Raw genomic sequence first — 23,515 nt, 5'->3', positions numbered from 1 at the left:
CCAGCTGGAGAGCTCCAAAGTCTTTGCTGACTCAGAAGTTTCCCAAAGGACCAAACCTGGCATCATCCTGGAGATGTTTCTCTTCCTTGGCCATTGCTATATCATAAAAATTAGTTTAACGTTGAAAACTATCAGACTTACCACCAGATTTCACAGTTTTCACCATTTTCTTGAAATGCCACTGATGTGATCCTTTCTTTGTCAAAGTAATCTCCTCATCTCTCCTTCTTCTCTCTTGCTATCCCTTCCCCTCCATCTCCCCTCCTTTTTCGATAGCACTATTTCTTTATAGAGACGAAAGTCTCATATGGACTGAGAGTTAATACACATAAAGAACAAAACACAAAAACAGTAATGTAAAATCCATAGAACTGTGAAGCACCACCAGTGTCATTTTATGATTTCCTACCATATTAATGATAAGAATGAAAATTACAGCCATGTAAAGGGGCCAGCACCATCTTACATTTGGAAGCTCTTGGTCCTGAAAATATTGAATTTCAAAGTCATTGGCATTAGTTTTTGGTGTGGCAAAAATTTGATGATTAGATTGGTTACTTAAACCAGGTAAAAGTGGATAGGTCACTTAGCATATCATTTTCTTTAAACATGAACAACCAATTCTGAGAAGTTGGAGTTTGGGATTGAAATGATAACCCAACAGGGTAATCAGGAGCCTACAACCTTAGTGATTGGGAGGGTCCAGTTTTCTCAGTTCAAACTTCTGTTATTATGCTACTGTATCTCAGATTCATCTGCTTTCTCCTATAATTCTTGGTCAACCCTCTGGACTTCCTTCCTTCCTCCTCCATCCTTCCCATCCTTTCTTTCTCATCCCTCTGAACTACCCCCTTGTTTATTGATCTCCTAATATGTGTTAGTTACTATTCTAGACATAGGGGGTATAATCTGTGATCAGATGGAATCTCTATCCTCATGAAGCTTATAGTCTAGAAGAAAGATGGTTAAATATATAATGTCAGGAAGTAATTATGTACTTCATCAGTGTTTGACACATTTCCTTCTTCTGAAAATCAAAGAATTCTAAGAGACATTCCCCAATACCAGAGACTTGTTTTTCCATTAATACCTATAATTTGAAAAGTTTGGGCCCCTTAGGGGCCCAGACTCTGAGTGTATTGTGCTGTTTAAAATTAGAAGATATGGTTTTCCAATGCTAGCTGTGACTTTCAGGGCAGAGGAGAGCACAAGGATCCTAGGAACCACCCCTCCCTTCCTTCCTTATGCAGCTAATTCAGCATGTTCTCTATAAACCATGTCCAACCTTCCCTTCTCAACTTGTAGGCTAATGCTGAGAAGCTCTGTAGTCTGTATGAGGAACGCTTGAAAGAAGCAAATGCAAAACTGGATGAAGTGACTCAGTTAGCAAATGACGTGACAGCGCAGAAGACAAAGCTACGGAGTGAGAATGGTAAGTAAACTTCCAGTGTTGCTTCACTCACAAGTCTCAAGCCCAGAAGAATGGTGGAGAAACCACTGAAATGATGAACCAATCACTGAGTCTGGGTGGGAATTTAAAAATTCGAGGGGCGTGGGGAGGCCCTTGATGTTATATTTTCCAAACCATGCTCTTGTCTGGGAAGGATCACCTCTGCGCCACCTTGAAAGGCCTTGCCCAACTCTCTTCCATGAAGGGGAAAAGCAATATGCAGTTGACTGGAATAGCTTTCATGATCCAAGAATGGTAGAGACTATCCACACAGTCTATAAGACATGCTGCTTTATCATGTCTACCTCATTGAAATAGGCATTTCCCCTAATTTTCAATGATGAGCCCACACCTATTTTTTATATTGATATTTTTTAACAATTGAAAAATAGTTAATTTATAATGTATTGATTTCAAGTGTACAGCAAAGTGATTCAATTACATATATGTGTATGTGTATATATTCCTTTTTCAGATTCTTTTGCATGAAAGGTTATTACAAGATATTAAGTATAGTTCCCGATGCTATATAGCAGGTCTTTGATTACCTATTTTATATGCAGTAGTGTATCTATATTAATCCCAAACTCTGAATTTATGTCCTTCTTTGATCCCTGCTCTCCCCTTTGGTAACCACAAGTTTGTTTTCTGTCTGTGAGTCTATTTCTGGTTTGTAAATAACTTCATTTGTATCATTTTTCTTTTTAGATTCCACATATAAGTGGTATCATATGATTGATCAGTCCTGGGTGTTCTTTGCAAGGATTGATGCTAAACCTGAAACTCCAATACTTTGGCCACCTCATGTGAAGAGTTGACTCATTAGAAAAGACCCTGATGCTGGGAGGGACTGGGGGCAGGAGGAGAAGGGACGACAGAGGATGAGATGGCTGAATGGCATCACCAACTCGATGGACATGAGTTTGAGTAAACTCTGGGAGTTGGTGATGGACAGGGAGGCCTGGCGTGCTGTGATTCATGGGGTCGCAAAGAGTCGGACACGACTGAGCGACTGAACTGAAATGAACTGAACTGATATGATGTTTGTCTTTTTCTGTCTGACTTACTTCACTTAATATGATAATCTCTATATCCATCCTTGTTGCTTTTGTTGTTGTTGTTGTTCAGTTGCTCAGTTGTGTCCAACTCTTTGTGACTCCATGGACTGCTGCATGCCAGGCTTCCCTGTCCTTCACCATCTCCTGGAGCTTGCTCAAACTCATGTCCATTGAGTTGGTGATGCCATCCAACCATCTCATCCTCTGTCATCCCCTTCTCCTCCTGCCTTCACCTTTCCCAGTATCAGGGTCTTTTCTAATGAGTCACCTCTTCACAGCAGGTGGCCAAAATATTGGAGATTCAGCTTCAGCATCAGTCCTTCCAATGAATATTCCAGACTGATTTCCTTTAGGATTGACTGGTTTGATCTTCTTGCAGTCCAAGGGACTCTCAAGTGTCTTCTCCAACACCACAGTTCAAAAGCATCAATTCTTTGGTACTCAGCCTTCTTTATGGTTCAACTCTCACATCCATACATGAGTATCTCTATATCCATCCATGTTGCTTAAAGTGGCATTATTTCATTCTTTTTTTATGGCCAAGTAATATATATATGCGGAGAAGGTGATGGCATCCCACTCCAGTACTCTTGCCTGGAAAATCGCATGGACAGAGGAGCCTGGTAGGCTGCAGCCCATGGGGTCGGACACAACTGAGAGACTTCACTTTCACTTTCAGTTTCATGCATTGGAGAAGGAAATGGCAACCCACTCCAGTGTTCTTGACTGGAGAATCCCAGGGACGGAGGAGCCTGGTGGGCTGCCGTCTATGGGGTCACACAGAGTCGGACACAACTGATGTGACTCAGCAAAATATATATATGGGGCTTCCCTTGTGGCTCAGACAATAAAGAATCTCCCTACAATTTGGGAAATCTGGGTTTGATGCCTGGGTTGGGAAGATTCCCTGGAGGAGGAAATGGCAATGCACTCCAGTATTCTTGCCTGGACAATTCCATGGGCAGAGGAGCCTGGCGGGCTATAGTCCATGGGGTCGCAAAGAGTCAGACACAACTTATATAGTATAGCCTTAAGTCAAAGAGCATGATCCCTCCAGCCCTCTTCTTCTTTCTCAAGATTCTTTTGGCTACTCAGAGTCTTTGGTGTTTCCATACAAATCTTAAAATTTTTTGTTCTGGTTCTGAGGAAAATGCCATTGGTAATTTGATAGGGATTGCATTGAATCTGTAGATGCCTTGGATAGTGTGAACCTACTCTCTTTTGACCTCTTTGCTATGTTTTGAAAATTTCAGGCATACTCCAACCCTAGAGTCTTGCCCTGACTATTTTTTCTGCCTAGAGTACCCTACTCATCAAGAAAAAACTTAAAGATGAGAGTTAATCAAATAGATCTGGGGGAAATCAGGATAGGCCTTGTTGAGAAGGTAACATTTGAGTACTCCCAACCAGTTTTCTCCATGTGCTTCTTTTTTCATAGAATTTAATACCCTCAAAGAAACTACATGCTTGACATAATAAATAAGTTTGTCTTGTCTCCATCTGCCACAGTGTAAGCTACCTGAGGGCAGGGGCCTTTATTGTGTTCACTGATATGTTAGTCATCTAGAGCAATGCCTGCCATTTATTGAGGATCCACAAACATTTGACCAGTTAAAATTAGAACAATGTTCCGTGGCTTATTCTTAACCATCAACCACTATTAATGAGGTTTTCCCCCTCTATTTTTTACATGATGGCAATCTATTTGAGGTTTTTCTTTTTCAATTCATCATGAGCTTTTTTGTATCTTGTATAGTCATTATGAGTGTCTCTCATTCATCAATTAGATGGACAATGGTTACTTCATCTTGCCCTGTAACTGGCTTGTCTGCTGTGAACAGCATGTGGCTAGCTGTTTGTCTGTAATTAGAATTATTTTTAGTAATATATTCCCAGAGATAGACTTCCTAGGCCAGTGAAAATAAACAATGTGTTCTTGATACCCAGAGGCACTCACTTTAAAAGGACAGTGAAGGCCATCTATCCTTCCAAATGAAGACCATTTATCATTCTGCCTGTGGACACCTCTGTTACTAGATGCTAAATCTGGTTGTTGTTGTTAAGTTGCTCAATCATGTCAGACTCTTTGCGACCCCATGGACTGCAGCATGCCAGGCGTCCCTGTCCTTCACTATCTCCTGGAGTTTGCTCAAACTCATGCCCATTGAGTTGATGATGCCATCCAAACTACCGATTTGGAACTCCAAAAGAGGAAAGTGTTTTATGTTCTAGCAGGGACACTAAGTAGAACTCTTCTCATGCTGATGACAGGGTGTGTGACACCTGGCCTCAATACAAAACCCCTAATTTGATCCTTGGTGCCATTTAGGATATAGTCTGTGTGGGGACTGTGCAGTCTGGAGGCTAAGCTGCAGAATGACTATATGTCTGCTCTGAAGGAAGTGCTATGTACAATTTGTTTGATAGGCATTGCCTACCTCCCTCTACTTATTGGTATTAATTTTCTATTCAATTTTTTGATGAGGAAATTGGTGGGTAAGTGAAATGAAATTGGATCTGAGATGATAATTCTGCTTAGGATGCAGGGCATTTTATGTCCTCCTTTATTCTCGGCTTTACCTTTTGGCTCATGTACGGATTAAATTTTAAGTATATACCTATCCAAACCTCCCCTCCTCTCACTAGGACAATGGTCCAGATTTTTGCTGCTTTTTTTCTTTTTAGCTACTATTACCAAAGTTTCTTTCTCATGCCCTGTCCTGTCCACTGATTATAGTCTGCTTTCAAAGGAGACCAATAGTAGATGTGATCAGTTAAGCCATGTTAAGTGGATCCTAGTTCTGTAAAATATGTGTTATGTTAGTCTCAATCCCTTAATGGATTGCCATTTCCTCAGAATACTTTTAAATATGGTGTGTGACCTCGAGTTTCTTAAAGTTTGGTCCATGGAACCCCAGCAATCATCAAGGCTCTTTCAGGGGAACTAAGTGAGAGGTTAGAGCTCTTTCATTCAATACTAAGATGCTGTTTGCTCTTTCAGTTCTTTTGCTGCTGTTCTAGATGGTGCAAAAGCAATGATGATTAAAACTGCTGGAGCCTTATCACAAACCAAGGCAGTAGCACCATGCTGTAGTATTAGTCATTGTATTTGCTGGCATATACTCAAAAGTTTAAAAACAGTCAGTTTTACTTAAGAATGTCCTTAATGAAACAGTAAAAATTAATTATATATAAACCCCAAGTATATATCTTTTTAATATTCTGTGTAACAAAACAGAAAGTGTGCATAAAGCACTTCTGTTTCATACTAAAGTAGGATGTGTGATTGTTTAAGTTCTGAGCTAAACTAGCAATTTTTCAGGAAGAATCGTATTTACTTGAAAGAATATTTGACAAACTATGCTTATTCAGTCTTAGATATTTGGCAGATATTTTTGCAAAAATGAACAAAGTGAGCCTGTCACTCTAAGGAAAACAACTGACAATATTTGTTGCCAATAATAAAAGTGGAGCTTTTAGGTAAAAATTAGATTTTGGAAAACATGTATATGCTATAATGAGCTTGATGGCTCTCAATTCTTGAAGACTCCCCTCCCCCCCCTTTTTTTAATTGTGTATAGTATTAGTTTCAGGTATATAATATAGTGATTCAGCATTTCTCTGTATTACAAATTGATCAACACAATAAGCCTAATAACCATCTGTTAACATACAAGATTATTTCAATACTATTGACTGTAACCCTTATGTTATACATCATAGCCCCATATGTTATAACTAAAATAAGAAGTTCATACCTCTTAATCCCCTTAACCTATTTCACTTAACTCCTCCATCCCCTCCCCCTCTGGCAGCTACCAGTTTGTTCTCTGTGTCTGTGAGTCTATTTCTATATTGTTTTGTTTGTTCTTTCTTTTTTTTTAAGATTCCACATATAAGTGAAATAATATGTTATTTGTCTTTGTGTTTCCATGTCTGATAACATTATACCCTCTAGGTTCATCCATGTTAATGCTAATGACATAATTTCATTTTTCATGGCTGAGTAGTATTCCATTCCATTCCATTGATCTATGTGTCTATTTTTTATGCCAATATCATAGTTTTCATTGCTATAACTTTGTAGTATAGTTTGAAATCAGGTTGTGTGATACCTCCATCTTTGTTCTTCTTTCTCATGATTGCTTTGGCTTTTCTGGGACTTCTGTGGTTCTATACAAATTTTAGGGTTATCTGTTCTAGTTTTGAGAACATTTTTGATAAGGGTTACATTGAATCTGTAGATTTCTTTCAGTAGTAATATTTTTTAATGATATTAATTCTTCCAGTCTATGAACATAGAGTATCTTTCCATTTACTTGTATCTTTAATTTCTTTCCTCAATTTCTTATAGTCTTCCAAGAACAGGTCTTTTAACCTCCTGGTTACATTTAATCCTAGGTATTTTATACTTTTTGATGTAATTGTAAATGAAATTGTTTTCTTCATTTCTTTTCCTGATAGTTTGTTATTAGTGTACAGAAATGTATCTGATTCTGTATATTGATTTTGCATTTTGCAACTTTATTGAATTCATTTATTAGATCTGATAGTTTTTTGATGGAGGCTTTAGGGTTTTCTATGTATAGTATCATATCATCTGCAAATAGTGAGTTTTTTCCGCCCTTTCCTATTTAAATGTCTTTAAACCCTTTTTCTTTGTAATTGCTGTGGCTAGGACTTCTAGTACTGTGTTGACTAAAAGTGGCAAAAACAGACCTCCTTGTCTTGATTCTGATCTTTGAGAGGTCTGACCATTGAGTATCAGGTTAGCTGTAGTTTTGTCATAGATGATATTTATGATGTTCTCTGTCTCTCCTCCTTCTGCTGCTACTGCTGCTAAGTCGCTTCAGTCGTGTCCGACTCTGTGTGACCCCATAGAAGGCAGCCCACCAGGCTCCCCCATCCCTCGGATTCTCCAGGCAAGAACACTGGAGTGGGTTGCCATTTCCTTCTCCAATGCATGAAAGTGAAAAGTGAAAGTGAAGTCACTCAGTCGTGTCAGACTCGTAGTGACCCCATGGACTGCAGCCCACCAGGCTCCTCCATCCATGGGATTTTCCAGGCAAGAGTACTGGAGTGGGGTGCCATTGCCTTCTCCACTTCTCCTTCTGGGACCTCTCTAATGCTAATGGTAGTATGCCTGATGTCCCAGAGGTCCCTTAAACTAATCTCTGTTAAAAATTCTTATTTCTTTTTTCCTGTTCTCATTGGATGATTTCCAGTTCCTCATCTTCCAGACTGCTGATCTGTTCTGCATCTTTTAATCTGTTGTTGATTCTCTTAGTGTGTACTTTCATATCAGTTATTATAATCTTTGGTTCTGATTGGTTCTTTTTTATATTTTTGTTGAAGTTCTCACGCTGAGTTCATTCAGTCTTCTCCTGAGTTTAGTAAGTATCTTTATGAGTATTACTTTGAATTATTTTCTTATATATTGCTTAGCTCCATTTTATTTAGTTCTTTTTCTAGAGTTTTGTTTTGTTCTTTCATTTAGAAAGTATTCCTTTTTTTCCTCATTTTGCCTAACTCTGTGTGTTTGCTTCTATGTATTAGGTAGATCAGCTCCATATCCCAGTCTTGAAAGAGTGACCTTATGTGGAAGGTTTCTGTGGGGCTTAGTGGCACAATTCCCATGGTCACCAGAGTCACTTGTTACTGAGGTTTTCCCTCTTTGGGCTGTGTTCACTCTCTCACTGTGGTTGGGCCACAACTGCTGTGGGCACACTAGTTGGGGGAGCTGGTACCAGGCCTGGCTGGCTGCATCACTTGGTTGTGACTGCTGTAGATGTGCTGTGGATGGAGCTAACCCCCAAGTGGGAGCTCCTTTGAAAGGAGTGCTGATGCTGGCCAAGATGTCCCACCAGGTTATTTGGTTTAAGAGCCACTTTGGAAAGGCATTGGTGCAGCTCATGCCACCTGTTTGGTGGGGCAGTCATGGAGTGGCTTTTGAGGGGTGTGCTGATCCTCAGGGAAATGTTGGGGTGGAAGTATACCCTGTTAGCTAGGTTGATTGAAAGTAACAGAAATGGTGCCCACCAGCTCTGGGCCAGCTAGGTGGCAGAAGAGTTAATAAATAAATGAATAAAAATGTGACCACAAGTGCTTCTGCCCCTGGGGAAAGTTCTGCCAGATCCTGCCCTCCTACATCCTAATAGTAGTCAATACTGGCCATCTCCTTCTTTATGACTCAGGTGTTTTTCAGGCTGTTGCCTCTGCATTGAGACCTGGAGCGAGTCTGTACATGAGCCGTGTTTCAGTTTCCCACTGCCTTTTGGCTTTCCCCGCCCTAAGCCCTGCTGATTTGCACAGCCAGAAATTATGGAAGTTTGTCTTCCCCATGCAAGTACACTGGGCTGGGGAGCCTGATGAGGGGCTTGGACCCCTCACTCCCTAGTGGGGACCTCAATAGTTGTGATATCCCTCTCACTTATTGGTGGCCTTAGTGGGGGTGCATGTTCTGACTAGACCATGTCTCTGCCCTCTTCCCCTTCCCCATATGACCTTTTCTTTATATTCTTAGTTATAGAAAATCTGTCCTGCTAGTCTTTAGGTCATTCTCAGAGATAGTTGTTCTATATTTAGTTGTAGTTTGGTGTATCTGTGGGAGGAGGTGAGCTCAGGATTTTCCTTCTCCTCCATCTTGATCTGAACCTTAAAGGCTTTTTTTAATAAGATAAGTAGTGATGTTAACAAGTATGATTTTTTTTTTATTGTGTGATGAAATGTGTTAACATTTGAAAAATCTGCATAATTGAGTAAGCATATATTTTTCAAATCACCACTACTTGGTGCTGAAAAATGATATATGGGTAAAAGATCCATTCAAAGTTTTTTAAGACCAGTCCATGAATTTTAATGGAACAGAATAAAAAATTTCATTTGTTTGGTTTATACCATTAACCCTTAGGAAACTTCTATTTGTTGAGTTTTGGTATAGCATCAAATAAGCATCACAATTATCTGAAAAAAACTATCAAAATATCTAGCTACTTATGTCTGAGAGGCTGGATTTCTTCATATGCTTCAACCAGAACAGTTGGATTCCTCAACCAACTCACTTTTATTAAGCCAGAGAGTTTTTTAAAATGTAAAATAAGCTGATTTTTCTCACTGATTTTTTGTTTGTTTTGGAATATATAGCTTTGCCTCTAAAAACTGTTACTTCTGTTAACATGTCTTTAAGATTTTTATTATTTTAAAATGAGTAAATACGTATCTTAAATTTCTCTTTTAATTTCAAATACACTGTTAATATAAAACCCATCTACACAATACCTCTGTGGGGTCCTCAGTGAGTTTTAAGTGTATAAAGTGTTCCTAAGACTAAAAAGTTTGGCAATTGCAGTTTTAACCCAAACAGAGGCTTTCTTATAATGCTGAGAGTTTTAGAACTTCTTTGTATCAAGAGGAGTGGGAGTCATAAATATTTGGAGCTTTTATTGTTGGACTAATTACATAATAGAATTATCATTTTTTGTTGAGGATTGGCTCTGTTTTAGTGCCATTTCTAATAACCAAGTCATTTCTCACCGATTATGAAAGAAATAAGCTAAGCTGGGAAGGTAGACTAGAGTGAAATAAAATCTACCCATCTCTTGATCACATTCTCTACTCTTTAATGAAAATTTCTAGTCTTTATTTAGCAATTCAGTCTACAAAGTACATTCACACTCAATTAATTTTCACTAACAATCTTTTATTGTTATCCTCAATTTACAAATGAGGCAAAGAAGTTGTAATTATCTAAAAATTATATGGCCAGACATATGTAGACTCACGCATAATAAACAAGAGAGCATGCCACAGAAGAAAGAATGTGTTCTTCAGGATTAAAAGCTTAATTTGACTCTACATCCATTGGTTACTAGCTGTGCAGATTTGTGTCTCAATCACATTTAAGTAGGCGGCTGTTTTTTCCCTTCTGAAAAATGGGGTAATAGTTATGAGAATTAAACTGGATAATATACATAAAATACTTACTCTGTGGAAGATTCTCAATAAATGATACCTACTCATCTCACACGCTAGTAAAGCAATGCTTAAAATTCTCCAAGCCAGGCTTCAGCAATACATGAACCGTGAACTTCCAGATGTTCAGGCTGGTTTTAGAAAAGGCAGAGGAACCAGAGATCAAATTGCCAGCATCTGCTGGATCATCAAAAAAGCAAGAGAATTCCAGAAAAAAAACATCTATTTCTGCTTTATTGACTATGCCAAAGCCTTTGACTGCATGGATCACAATAAACTGTGGATAATTCTGAAAAAGATGGGAATACCAGACAACCTGAACTGCCTCCTGAGAAACCTGTATGCAGGTCAGGAAGCAACAATTAGAACTGGACATGGAACAACATACTGGTTCCAAATAGGAAAAGAAGTACATCAAGGCTGTATATTGTCACCCTGCTTATTTAACTTATATGCAGAGTACATCATAAGAAATGCTGGGTTGGAGGAAGCTCAAGCTGGAATCAAGATTGCCGGGAGAAATATCAATAACCTCAGAAATGCAGATAACACTACCCTTATGGAAGAAAGTGAAGAAGCATGAAAGAGCCTCTTGATGAAAGAGGAGAGTGAAAAAGTTGGCTTAAAACTCAACATTCAGAAAAGTAAGATCATGGCATCTGGTCCCATCACTTCATGGGAAATAGATGGGGAAACAGTGGAAACAGTGTCGGACTTTATTTTTCTGGGCTCCAAAATCATTGCAGATGGTGATTCCAGCCATGAAATTAAAAGATGCTTACTCCTTGGAGATCAGCCCTGGGATTTCTTTGGAGGGAATGATGCTGAAGCTGAAACTCCAATACTTTGGCCACCTCATGTGAAGAGTTGACTCATTGGAAAAGACTCTGATGCTGGGAGGGATTGGGGGCAGGAGGAGAAGGGGATGACAGAGGATGAGATGGCTGGATGGCATCACTGACTCAATGGACATGAGTCTGAGTGAACTCCGGGAGTTGGTGATGGACAGGGAGGCCTGGCATGCTACGATTCATGGGGTCGCAAAGAGTCGGACATGACTGTGTGTCTGAACTGAACTGAACTGGAAGGAAAGTTTTGACCAACCTAGACAGCATATTAAAAAGCAGACACATCACTTTACCAACAAAGGTGCATCTAGTCAAGGCCATGGTTTTTCCAGTGGTCATGTATGGATGTAAGAGTTGGACTGTGAAGAAGGCTGAGTGCTGAAGAATTGATGCTTTTGAACTGTGGTGTTGGAGAAGACTCTTGAGAGTCCCTTGGACTGCAAGGAGATCCAACCAGTCTATCCTAAAGGAGATCAGTCCTGGGTGTTCAATGGTGTTAGTGATGTTGAAGCTGAAACTCCAATACTTTGGCCACCTGATGTGAAGAGCAGACTCATTTGAAAAGACCCTGATGCTGGCAGAGATTGAGGGCAGGAGGAGAAGGGGACGACAGAGGATGAGATGGCTGGATGGCATCACCAACTCGATGGACATGGGTTTGGGTAGACTCTGGGAGTTGGTGATGGACAGGAAGGCCTGGTGTGCTGCAGTTCATGGAGTCGCAAAGAGTCGGACATGACTGAGCAACTGAACTGAACTGAATATTGGGTTGGTCGAAAAGTTCATTCGAGTTTTTTTAGAACATCTTACAGAAAAACGCGCACAAGCTTTTTGCCCAACTGAATATTATGTTATCTAGTCATGCTTATTACCAAAAATTAGTTCTTTTTTAGGGCTCTCTTGTGAGTTCTGGAAAGGATCATTGTCATGATTTGCTGGTAAGGACTCTTGTACTCTTTTAAATATAAAATATATATAGATCATATTAGTTGCTTTTAAACTCAGTAAGTTAAGTAGGAAAGGGAGTAGGTGAGAAAAAAGACCATGATTAACTTATTTTGTGAAATCTTTTTGTAGGTGAGTTCCGAAAAAGGCTGGAAGAAAAGGAAGCTCTGATAAACCAACTTTCCAGGGAAAAGAGTATCTTCACTCTGCAGATTCAAGACCTGAAAGGGCAACTGGCAGAAGAAACCAAAGTAAGGCATCTATTATTTCTCACCAGGCATTTCACTGTATTTTTTTTTTTAATAGGGCTTGCTAGGTTGGCTTGAATATCTTCTTATATAAAAGAAGAAGAGTAAGTGCTCTAGAAGTTAAGGGGAAAAAGACCTGTTGGATCTTGGATATGCTGAAAAGGACTCTGATCACTGAAGGATCATCCTCAGTAATTCAAATTGCTTTTCTAGTTTGTCAGATTTAGAGCAAGGAAAGTATGTGTTTCCATTTTGCATTATTACTTGAACAGAACAGTCAGCAAAGTTCTTTATGGATTTTTGATTCTGAATTGCACAAAGAAGTGGAATTAATTAAAAGACCAGAATAAAATGAATGGGACTGGATTCATTCAATATTACTTTTAAATTGTCAAATGAATTATAGATATTAGTTATTTCTTCCCAAGAGAATATATAATGTTGCTAGTAGGTGACCTCGGTGAATGTGATTCTTTAATGTTAAAGCATAGTGACTAAAATGAGAGATGGATTTTTTGAGCCCTGGTATTCAAGTCTATTCTTATTTCATATTCAAGGCATCTTCTAAGACCCCAAAGGACTTCATTTGTATATAATCTCACTTCAAAGGCATCTACTCCAAGGGTAAAAGTCATTGACTCTGCAGACTTCTCTTTTTAAATGTTTTCTTTTATCCCCCACACTCTCCTTATTTTCTATATTATATGTCCATTTAAAAATTACTACCATGATTCATGCTTCACACATCATGCTGGATGCTTCTTTCATGCCATCTGAACCTTCAGATGTTAAGTCATATGAAACTGGTAGAATTAGTTTTGGTTTTTTTTACATGAAGTAACCAAGGCTGTGAGAAGACAAATAACTCATCCAAGGTCATGTAGCTAATAGTAGACTGTAGGAAGTTTAGCAGGTTCTGAAATGACTAGATTTACGGTTTAGAAGATCTCTCTGGCTGACTTCTCTGGTATGCCAGGCTTCCAACTGGCATACCAGCCCCCCTTTCTCAGTCCAAGCCTCCTTCTGTGACCCGACCTCCTATAGCTGCGTCTTGCATTTACTCACTTCTAATCACCCTGGCTGCCTCACTGCCTCTTAAATAAGCCGGCATCATTAGGACTATTCCTACTGTTTGAAGGCCGTTGGAGGCCTTTGCGGGATGAGGAGAAGAATCCAAACATGTGTCCTCATGTCAGTCTGTTTTATGATCTCAGTGCTGTCAGCAATTTTATTTATTAATTTTTGTACATACTTGTTTTCATATATCCTCCTCCATTTAGGTTCTTTGGACAAAGGGTTTGTCTCCATTTTATTTACTTTGGTTAACACTATTGCTTAGAACAGGTGTTCACTAAATATATATTAAATGAGAGGAAGGATCACAATTTGAAGCCAAGTTTCCAAGATTCCAATCCCTGTGTCCTTCTCAGTGTTAGTTGCTCAGTTGTGTCTGACTCTTTGTGACCCCAAGGACTATAGCCTGCCAGGCTTCTCTGTCCATGGGATTTCCCAGACAAAAACACTACAGTGGGTTGCCATTCCCTTCTCCAGGGAATCTTCCTGATCCAGGGATTGAACCCGGCTCTCCCACATTGCAGGCAGATTCTTTACTGTCTGAGCCACCAAGGAACTATATATTAATATTATTGCTCCTCATTCATAGCCCCTAGGTGTCTGCCTGAGGCTGCCATTAATCAAGCCTTGTGCTTTCAGAGCTGCATCTATCTGAGAAGAGGTTTTTTCCTAATTTGCATTAAGGACCCATGCAGACTGGCAGAGACCCTGCTTCTTCCCACTAGACTAGGTTATCTCGTGGGAATGATGTTGCTAGGTTAATCAAACCATGCTTAAGTGACAAATAATTATTAGCTCTACAGTCCAATAAATACAGAAGCCACTACTATGCTACAGGTGGCTACCTGAATTTAAATTGACATTAATTAGCAATAAATAAAATTGAAATTCAGTTGGGCACATTTTGAATGTTTAGCAGCCACATGCCTAGTGGTTACCATATTAGACTATATATATATATATATATATATAGAATATTTTCATCACTGTGGAAACTTCTATTGGATAGCACTGTTTTAAAGTAATAAATATTTTAGAGATTTGCATGTTAAATTAAAGATTTTGTTTTCTTTATCAATGGAATGAAAAGTCTAGACTAAACTCAGTGGTCCTTTCTAGTCCAAACAAGACCAGTGTCTTGTATATTGCTAAATATAAATCTTACTACCTAAGTGATAGTGAGTGTTCTTACTACCTTTGCATGCTGCACTATTTCTAGAACTCCAGGCCTGTCTATTATTGAAGCCCACATTGTCAGGCTGGCATTTCCCTAAATAGAACTCTCTTCCTTGTTTTAATGGCAGCAATTAGATACTCTCTCCTTTCTCTTCTTGTCCCAAATTCTCTCCCGAGTATTAACTAACTAGGTTCAGGTTCAGCTTGCATTTGTGGCAGGTGGTTATTAACCTTATCTAAAAAAGATGATGTCACCTCTAAAGCTTTCATCATTAATGGTGGTGGTGACTTTTTATACCTGTGTGTGTCCCCTGAAGTCACAGAGTGCCCTGGCCCAGGCTGTGAAGTCGGCCAAGCGTGATTGTGACCTTCTACGAGAGCAGTACGAGGAAGAGCAAGCGGCCAAGGCTGAGCTGCTGCAGGCCCTGCTCAAAGGCAATGCTGAAATGGTGAAGTGGAGGACCAAGTACGAGGATGACACCATCCAGCATGCTGAGGACTTGGAGGATGCCAAGTGAGTGGGACAGGGCTACCCTGACCCTGGAATTAGTTATGCAGAGGACTCTGAGAATAGTGACTTTGTCTTCAAGGATTCACATGTGCACTTAGCAAGTCCTTACCAACTGTGTGAATAAGCCTAAGACCAAAGCTGAAACAGCCACCACTGGCAAGAAGCACATACTCTAGAAAGGTTCAAAAATTAATATTATAATACAGAGTGACAAACATTAGAGAGAAATCCTGGGGGGAAAGGAGGTTCTTTCTAGAGATAGAAGTCTTCACAGATGTGACTGAGCTATGGTCTGAAAGCAGGCTAACATGTAAAATCCTGGGTTACATTTGGAACACCAGAATAATGGAGTCCATGTCTGTAAACATCTCCATACATTAAAGTTATCGAAAAATGTCTCTGATCTACAACTTGTAGACTACAAAGTCGTCTGTGAAGATGGACAGGGGCAGCTGGAAATGTGTTAGGATCTGTCATCCTGTCTATGGGACAAAGTGTCCTTTGAAAAGAAATCGCCTTTGGGCCACCTCTAAGGTTAGGACATGGGTTTTATAGCCAACACTACACAAAGGCTTTAGAAGTTCGTCCGGGAGCTACAGAAGTTTGGGGCCTACATGAATTAAGACTTAGTCCCAGGATGTAGTTCTAAAGCTTTTTGCTCAGAGGTCAAAGAACTGTCTGTCTTTGAGAAACAGTGTCAAACCAGCATTAAAAGTTGACTCAAAATAGTATGTCCCTGGCTTGGTAGCTTGGCAAAAATCCAGAGCAGATCAATACGTTTCTCTTTAGTATCAACCAAATATATTATTTTTCAGCTCTTCACCTAAATCTTTGAAAGACATTGTTGTACATGTGCTGAACAGCTGCTGTGTTCTCTCCCTAAAGGGGGGATACCAAGAGATCTGTCTCTGTAGCCACAATAACTTTAAAAGGGCTTTGTGATGACAGATACTAAAAATACCCATGGAAAATGTGTTAAAAACTCAGGACCACAGAAAAGTGGGGCCTTGAACTGAAACAGCTCCTCATATCCAAAATATGGCATTTACTTCTAAAGTTTTTTTTTTTTTCCTAATTGAAGAATTCCAGTGAAAGTGTCTACCAGTCACTTTGTTTGAAGGTTTCTGAGAGAGAGACAGAAAAGAGAGAAAGTATGTGGGTTGCTTATGACCACATAGATTTGTTTGAACTAACAAATCATGGTCTTATAGTCGATGACAACTAGAGAGAAATGGCAAATGTGATTATATCTGAAGACTTTTTTTTTTTTGCTTTAAACTTAAACATCAAGTAAATAAAGCATTGTCTCTATTATGCTTTGCCTCTAAATCCCCTCAGGGAGGTGGAATTACAAAAAAATTTAGGATTGTATTTTTTTGTTTTAACTTGGAAAGTTGAAGATCTGTCTGCTTAGATTTCCAGGCTTGGGTTCACACGATGAGTTAGTTTAGTGGAATCAAGCTCCCCCATGAGCCCGTTTAGTGCCTCTGAGCTCTGAGTTTCCCCGAGGAGAGGGATTTGATTTCTTCTTCTCGCACATCTTCTTGCATATTCTAGGCAACCATGTAGGTGCTTATGGTTGGCAAGTTAAAGACCAAAATGGCAGTTGGCAGTAAATGTAGAAAAACATTATCAGTCAAATGAAGGTGATCAGTTGTCCAGTTTGCCCTGGATTTGCCTGATTTGAGCCCTGATAGCCCTGTGTCCTGGTATAACCCCTCAGTCCCTCAGCAGTTGGTCACCCAAAGTAAAATTCCTATTTTCTGGTTCCAGTTAAGCATTTCCAAAGTAGTTAACATATGTGTAATTATTTTACAAGATTCTTGTTTTAGGCAGGATAGAACATCAGAATCTCCTATTTTTTATCCAGCTTTATAGAAATATGATTAACATATGCCATGGTGTAGGGTGTACACTTAAGGTGTACAATATAATAATTTGAAATATGCACATATTGTGAAATCTTTACCACAGTATGGTTGGTTAATACCTCCTTTACCCCCACAGAATTACCATTTTGTTGTTGTTGTTACAGTGAGAAAATTAAAGCTCTCTTCTCATAGCAACTCTCACATATATAACACAATATTATCAACAATAGTCACCATGCAGTACATCAGAGTCTTTTCTTAACAGTTAAGAAGAATGAAGCAAAGACATGAAGTGACTACGGCTAGAAAGCCAGTGAGCAAGGAGTAGTTGTTGGAGCCCAGGTCCTTCCTGGACACTGAGCACAGATTGGTTTTTACAGGATTCTGCCTAAAGGGGGCTTTATGACCATATTGCTCTGTTGGGTTGGTTATGTGGCACATATTACTTCCTGAGGACCATTTTCTGTTTAATAACAGTAGATTGGAAAAAGCTTTGGTACATACAGTACCTTTCATGTAAGAGGTGTGACGAATGAATAAGAATGGAACTACCAGTGTCCCTGCAGGAGACGTGAACAAAACACATTGCATCCATTAGGGAGCATAAGAGCACTGCATTGTAAGTGTGGTGGAAGGGAAGCATTTTAATAAGCTGCTCCATCTCAGCGTATGCTGAAGGGAGGATAGACAGGCTAAAGTACCCCTAATAGCAGCGGGGCCTGAGAAGTGAGCATACCGCTGGGATGGATGTGGGTATACACAGTGGGGAAGAGGAGCCCAGTTGGAGAAGAAATTCAGAGAAGAGAGAATCTGGGCATGTTTAAAAGTCACATGATGAGAGGGGGAGGCAGTGAGCAGGAGCGAGCTGAAGAAGGCTCTTTGCAAGCAAGGTAGCGAAGGAACTCTTTAGAGACTAGATGTGCACGAAACTTTTAACAATTGCTTACGTCTGGGCGTTCAGTACCATCTTCCTCTTATTCCCGTTTCCTGTTCTGGATAATGTCTGTATTGCTTATTTAAGGTTCAGGGGAAGCAGATACAGGGATTCAGAGATTCTGAGTCTCAAGTCCAGGTTGCCAAAGGGTGGGGGAACATAAAGGACCTGTGGACACAGGAGCCAGAGGGCGGTGGTCAGCAGACATCTGGGTTCTACAGCACAAGGAGGTCTTTTTCAGACACAAGTTACTTCCCTTCATACTATGAAACCACCCTTGGGGGCTCCCCTATTTGGACCGCAGCGCTGTGTTTAATAAGGACACACTAGATGAGAGTTGTGGCTTCACTTGCCCTTTGGGTCTCCTCTTCTCAGGAAGAAGCTGGCAATTCGGTTGCAGGAGGCTGCCGAAGCCATGGGGGTGGCCAATGCCAGAAACGCCTCCCTGGAGAGGGCCAGGCTCCGACTGCAGCTGGAGCTCGGGGACACCCTGTCTGATCTCGGGCAGGCGCGGTCTGCGGCTGCCGCGCTCAACCAGAAGCAGCAGCATTTTGACAAGCGCCTGGACGACTGGAGGCGGAAGCACGAGGAGTCCCAGGCAATGCTGGATGCCTCAAAAAAGGAGGCCCGCGGCCTCAGCATCCAGCTCCTGGAGCTCAGGCACAGCTACGAGGAGAGCACCATGAGCCAGGAGGCCCTGCGGAGGGAGAATAAGCACCTGAAAGGTACATTGTGCTGAGAAGCCAGCGGGGCACCGGAAGTGCACTCGCTGAGGAATTGGAGGCCGCCTCCGGCATAGACGGCTCAGCATTTTCACAGCCCTGCTCGGGTCTTAACTTTGCCATTTGTAATACTTCCTTTGGATTTTTTTTTTTTAATGACAGATACTATTTTCATTAAATCAGTTCTAAAAATAAGACTACATTCCTACCTTCAGCCCCAATTCCCCACAGTAAAGTAAGCCTATTAAGAATTTCTTCATATCTCTAGCCTTACCAAGATTTTCCATGGACATATGCAGGCAAGTTTTTTTTTTTTTTTTAACTTAAATTGCAGATTATTCTGTACCTTTTAAAAATTTATTAATATATTTTATCATTTAACAAATACTTCAAAAGCCCATCCTGTGTGCCAGGCACTGTTCTTTATACAAGTATTCATTAAGTCTCAGAACAATCTTATGAGTTAGTTTCTCTGTCTGTAAAATGCAGATTAGATTGAGTCATTTAAGGTTAAGAACTTGGCCAAATTCACATTTGCTAAGTAGCTGATATGAGATTTGAGCCCAGCCAGCTTGATTCTGGCACATACATACTTAACTATGGGCTTTGCTACTGGGCCTGTACCTGGAGGCCTACCACGTGATTGTTATTAGCAACAGAGTGTTTATGATCAGGATAATTAACACATTTCAATAGACCTTAGTCATTTTAGATACAGTTTTCCACAATTATAAATAATCCTATATTGTACATCCCTGTACAAAAATTTGTGGACATGTACAAACATTTCAGTAGGATAAAGTCCTAGAAATGAAATTGCTGGGTTAAAGGAATGAATTTTTAAATTTTGAAATACTTCCCAGCAGCCCTTCAAAGAGGGCTGCCAATTTATAGCAGCACCAACAGTGACATGTGTTACAGTCCTGAGGTGCCCTGGGAATAAGTTCATTACTATTGGAGACATAAATAAAACCTGCTTTCTCTGTTGATCTGTACAGTCCGTGATCAGCTCACTGACTGGGCCTGTGAGGGGTGCTGGAACAGTTAGAAAACTTTGATGGTGTCAGAAGCACCCAGAGGGCTTGTTAAAACCCCATTGGCTGGGCCCCTCCCTCAGAGTTTCTGATCCAGTAAGTCTAGGAGGGGGTCTGAGAATTTGTATTTCTAGTCAGTTCCCAGAAATACAAATGGAGACCTCACTTGGTCTAGAGTGGAGCTTGGGCAGAAGTGTTTTTCAGAAGCTCTGCAAGTAATTCTAAGGTGTGGTCAGAGTAGAGAATCACTGCCTTGAGTTTTCTCTTGGGAGCCTGTCTTCTGGACAGGCTATATCAGACAAGAATCTGTTATTCACATGAGAATCATTGTCTATTGGGTTTGTTTTTGTAACTTAAAACTTGTTGTCCCATCCCGTCTTAAGCTAGGTATCCTCAGAGCCAGAGAAGCAGTCAGGCTCTTGAACGCCTTCCACTGCCTCTGGGCTGTGGGTAATTTCCCCAGAGCCCTTGGCCCTGCTCTGCTCCTCTTAGGTTCCAGAGGCTTCCTTAATGAAAAGGCAGAACTGACAGTAACAGTGTCTGGTGGTGGAGGTTTTATCACTTCTGGATGCCTTGCTCTGTCAAAGGCTTGTTTTCATGAGAGGGTTCATGCGCTGGCTCCTGGCAGACAATGACACGCTGTAAGTTCCCAGCCTGGTGTTGCAACCGCTCTCACAACAGCCACCATTATTGGTGTTGATAGCTAAGCTCTTCCACTGAAATAATGACTCCAGGTCTATATCCTAGAGTCCCACCAGGCAATATCTGGTGTGACTCTGACAAGTGGGTTGGCATGTACAGTTGCACAGATTGTTTGATGCAAATATTCTAAGAAGCACCATTCTCACCAGTGGTTGTCGACAACTTTCTGGCAGATTCTAAAAGAATATATTGAAAAGGTATTCATTTTTTTCAAATTCAAACAAAGATCCCATAGTGCCAGCAGTGGCCTTGTCATCAAGTTACCAAGAATGGCATGACCAGGGTCCCAGCTGGCCTTCCAGAATAGTCTGTTGTGCCTGATAGCATGAGTCTGAGACTGGTTCCTTTCACTAATTTTGTCTTTATTTCCTCCCCAGAGGAGGTTTCTAATCTGACAAATCAGGTGAGAGAAGGAAAGAAGAACTTAAGTAAAATGGAAAAGGTCAAGAAACAGATTGAACAAGAAAAGACTGAAGTTCAGATGGCATTGGAAGAGGCTGAGGTATTACCTCTGGGGAGCAAAGAAGACTTTTATCATTGTGACAGTGTGGAAGATCTGCATGCTAATAACACTACCACCACAGTGACACTTAAGGCTTAACTGCATGCTTGGAACTATGCTAAGTGCTTTGTATGCACTATTTTACGTAATCACCCTAGCAGACTGTTGTTCTCATTGTGCAAATGAGGAAATTGAGGCTCAGAGAACAAGATAAACAATTGTGATGAAGACTCTTGACTGTAAGGAAAACAGGAACTGCGTGTATCTTGTTCCCTGACTTTTCCCCAGTACCTAGGCCCTTGCTGCTCTAAATGTGGCCTGGGGACCAGTTGCATGGGCATCACTGGGGAGCTTGTTAGAAATTCAGACTCTCAGCCCTCTCTCCAGCTCTGTTGAATCAGAATCTGCATTTAAACAAGATTCCTGAGTGGTTCATATTTACCCTCACATTTGAGAGGCACTGGACTAGAACATTGTCTGGTGTATAAGAGAAGTTCAGTAAATATTGTTAGATGTTTCATATCTAAATATCCTCATACCTGACTCTCTCTTTAAATGAAATCAGTCAAAACCTTTTTTTTCCCCAAAAAACTTTTGAGTAGTTTTAAAAATGAACTCAAAGCAATGTTCTCATTTGCTTTGTTCTCATTTGTTGCTGAAAACTCATCTTTGTGAAGGTTGTTTGATAGTGTTTTCAGTGTTATGGATTAAATGTTCAGGAAGAATATCTGGCTTTATCCCTAGGCATGTGCTAGCTAGTAATTGAAGGGACCTCCGAGAAAACCTTTTTGCCAAAGAGGCTGAATTAGAAGGAAGTTATCCTGTCATGGTCATTAAGTAGTTAACAAGGCCTACAAAGCTTCTGTTCTCACAGTTGAATTGCATTTTCTTGACCCACCCTTTGACCAAGCACCAGGTAGCATTCAAAGTGCACGTCTCTTCCAGTTACCTTCCAACAGAGACAATCAGTTTTAAAAAGGCATAGCAGTCAGTTTCAGGCACAGGCCTTTTGAAAGGTGCTGTAAGGAAAAAATGAGACCCCAAAGGATTGCTCTATGTCAAGCAGTGTCAGTTTATCTCACCATCACATTTCTGTAAGAAATCTGCCAGGCAGATGTGTCAACTGGATGGCTCTTGACAGAGCACTTGCCTTTTTATGCAAATTGTTTTCTGAGATCTACATTGTATATAGAATCCTTTCAGTTGGCAGTGTGGTGTCCCCTAAAGCGGTTGAACTTTGTTTCCTTTACTTGTTTCCTTTGGTTCTCCAGCCACCTTGGCTAGGAACTTTCTAAAGCCACTACCTTAACCTCCAAAAGTAAATTTTGCAGTAGAAATTTCAAGCAACATGAGAAGCCAATGAGAGCTATGATTGGGCAAGGTTAATTTTAGTCTTACATAACATGTAGAAGTCTTTTTAATTAAATTGACTGGCACAATGAAGGGAGATGGTTAAGGCCACAGCATTCATACCGTTCAGTAGCACTGCTGCTGCTATGTCACTTCAGTCACGTCCGACTCTGCGACCCCATAGACCGCAGCCCACCAGGCTCCCCGGTCCCTGGGATTCTCCAGGCAAGAACACTGGAGTGGGTTGCCATTTCCTTCCCCAGTGCATGAAAGTGAAAAGTGAAAGTGAAGTTGCTCAGTCATGTCAGACTCTTAGCGGCCCCATGGACTGCAGCCTTCCAGGCTTCTCCATCCATGGGATTTTCCAGGCAAGAGTACTAGAGTGGGGTGCCATTGCCTTCTCCGTTAGTAGCACTAGATGGCGTTCTATTCTGTTCACATTTTCTCAAGTTTTGTCTTCACCTGCATCCATGAATACTTCATCAACTTGGACATGTATTTGTAACACTGGGTTATTTATTTTTCTGGGTGAGCCTTAATGAAAAACATTATCAGATTATTTTTGAAGTCACAAAGCTCAAACTATTGCAGGTCACCTTCAAAGATTCACTTTCTCAGTGCATTCAAAAGGGTTAGAGGTGACAGTTTCCCTTGGAAGGAAAGGCACCATTCCCGCAGCGGAAATTGCTGTCCAAGCATTTTAAAAATTTTTTTCTATATTGAAGTTAGTAGTATGAGAACAGCAGCAAGGCTTTAAGCCATATTAAATTCCCAACATCTTTCTTATTTTTATTTTGAAACTGCTACTTGGTTTTACTTTCCACTTTTGATATTATGTGCTAAGCACTCCTCAGAAGAGGCTACAAAAGTGACTTCTGCCCTCAGGACTGTCTGCCAGTGGTTAACTGACCAATAGATTGTTGTCACCTCTAGTCCCCTTTATAAACATCCTCCTCTGTCACCTCCAAGTGTTCTGTTTGTTTCTTCTTCTATATGAAATTTTATCTATGGAACAGACTTTCACATTTAATCAGACCTACCCTTTTCAACTTGAAACACCTTTATAACCTTTCTGGAAGTAATTGCCTTGCCTGTATTTAACATTCAAAGGAGCAGGAG

At 40.4% G+C, this 23,515-nt stretch overlaps 1 protein-coding gene across 1 annotated transcript in view; it reads left to right on the top strand.

The window, feature by feature from the left end:
- Positions 1–23,515, top strand: part of MYH15 (myosin heavy chain 15) — a 157,057-nt gene that overhangs the window by 103,127 nt on the left and 30,415 nt on the right. Inside the window, exons 28-32 of the mRNA XM_068968346.1 lie at positions 1,306–1,432; positions 12,405–12,523; positions 15,088–15,284; positions 18,462–18,811; positions 20,922–21,046. Coding sequence (XP_068824447.1) covers positions 1,306–1,432; positions 12,405–12,523; positions 15,088–15,284; positions 18,462–18,811; positions 20,922–21,046 — 918 coding nt within the window. The remainder of the gene's footprint in view (positions 1–1,305; positions 1,433–12,404; positions 12,524–15,087; positions 15,285–18,461; positions 18,812–20,921; positions 21,047–23,515) is intronic.

The sequence above is a fragment of the Capricornis sumatraensis genome, chromosome 1 (genome assembly GCF_032405125.1).
Source record: "Capricornis sumatraensis isolate serow.1 chromosome 1, serow.2, whole genome shotgun sequence".
In the NCBI taxonomy this organism is placed as follows: domain Eukaryota; kingdom Metazoa; phylum Chordata; class Mammalia; order Artiodactyla; family Bovidae; genus Capricornis; species Capricornis sumatraensis.
Note: the sequence above shows the minus strand (reverse complement) of the source record. Positions and strands in the feature narration are given on the sequence as shown.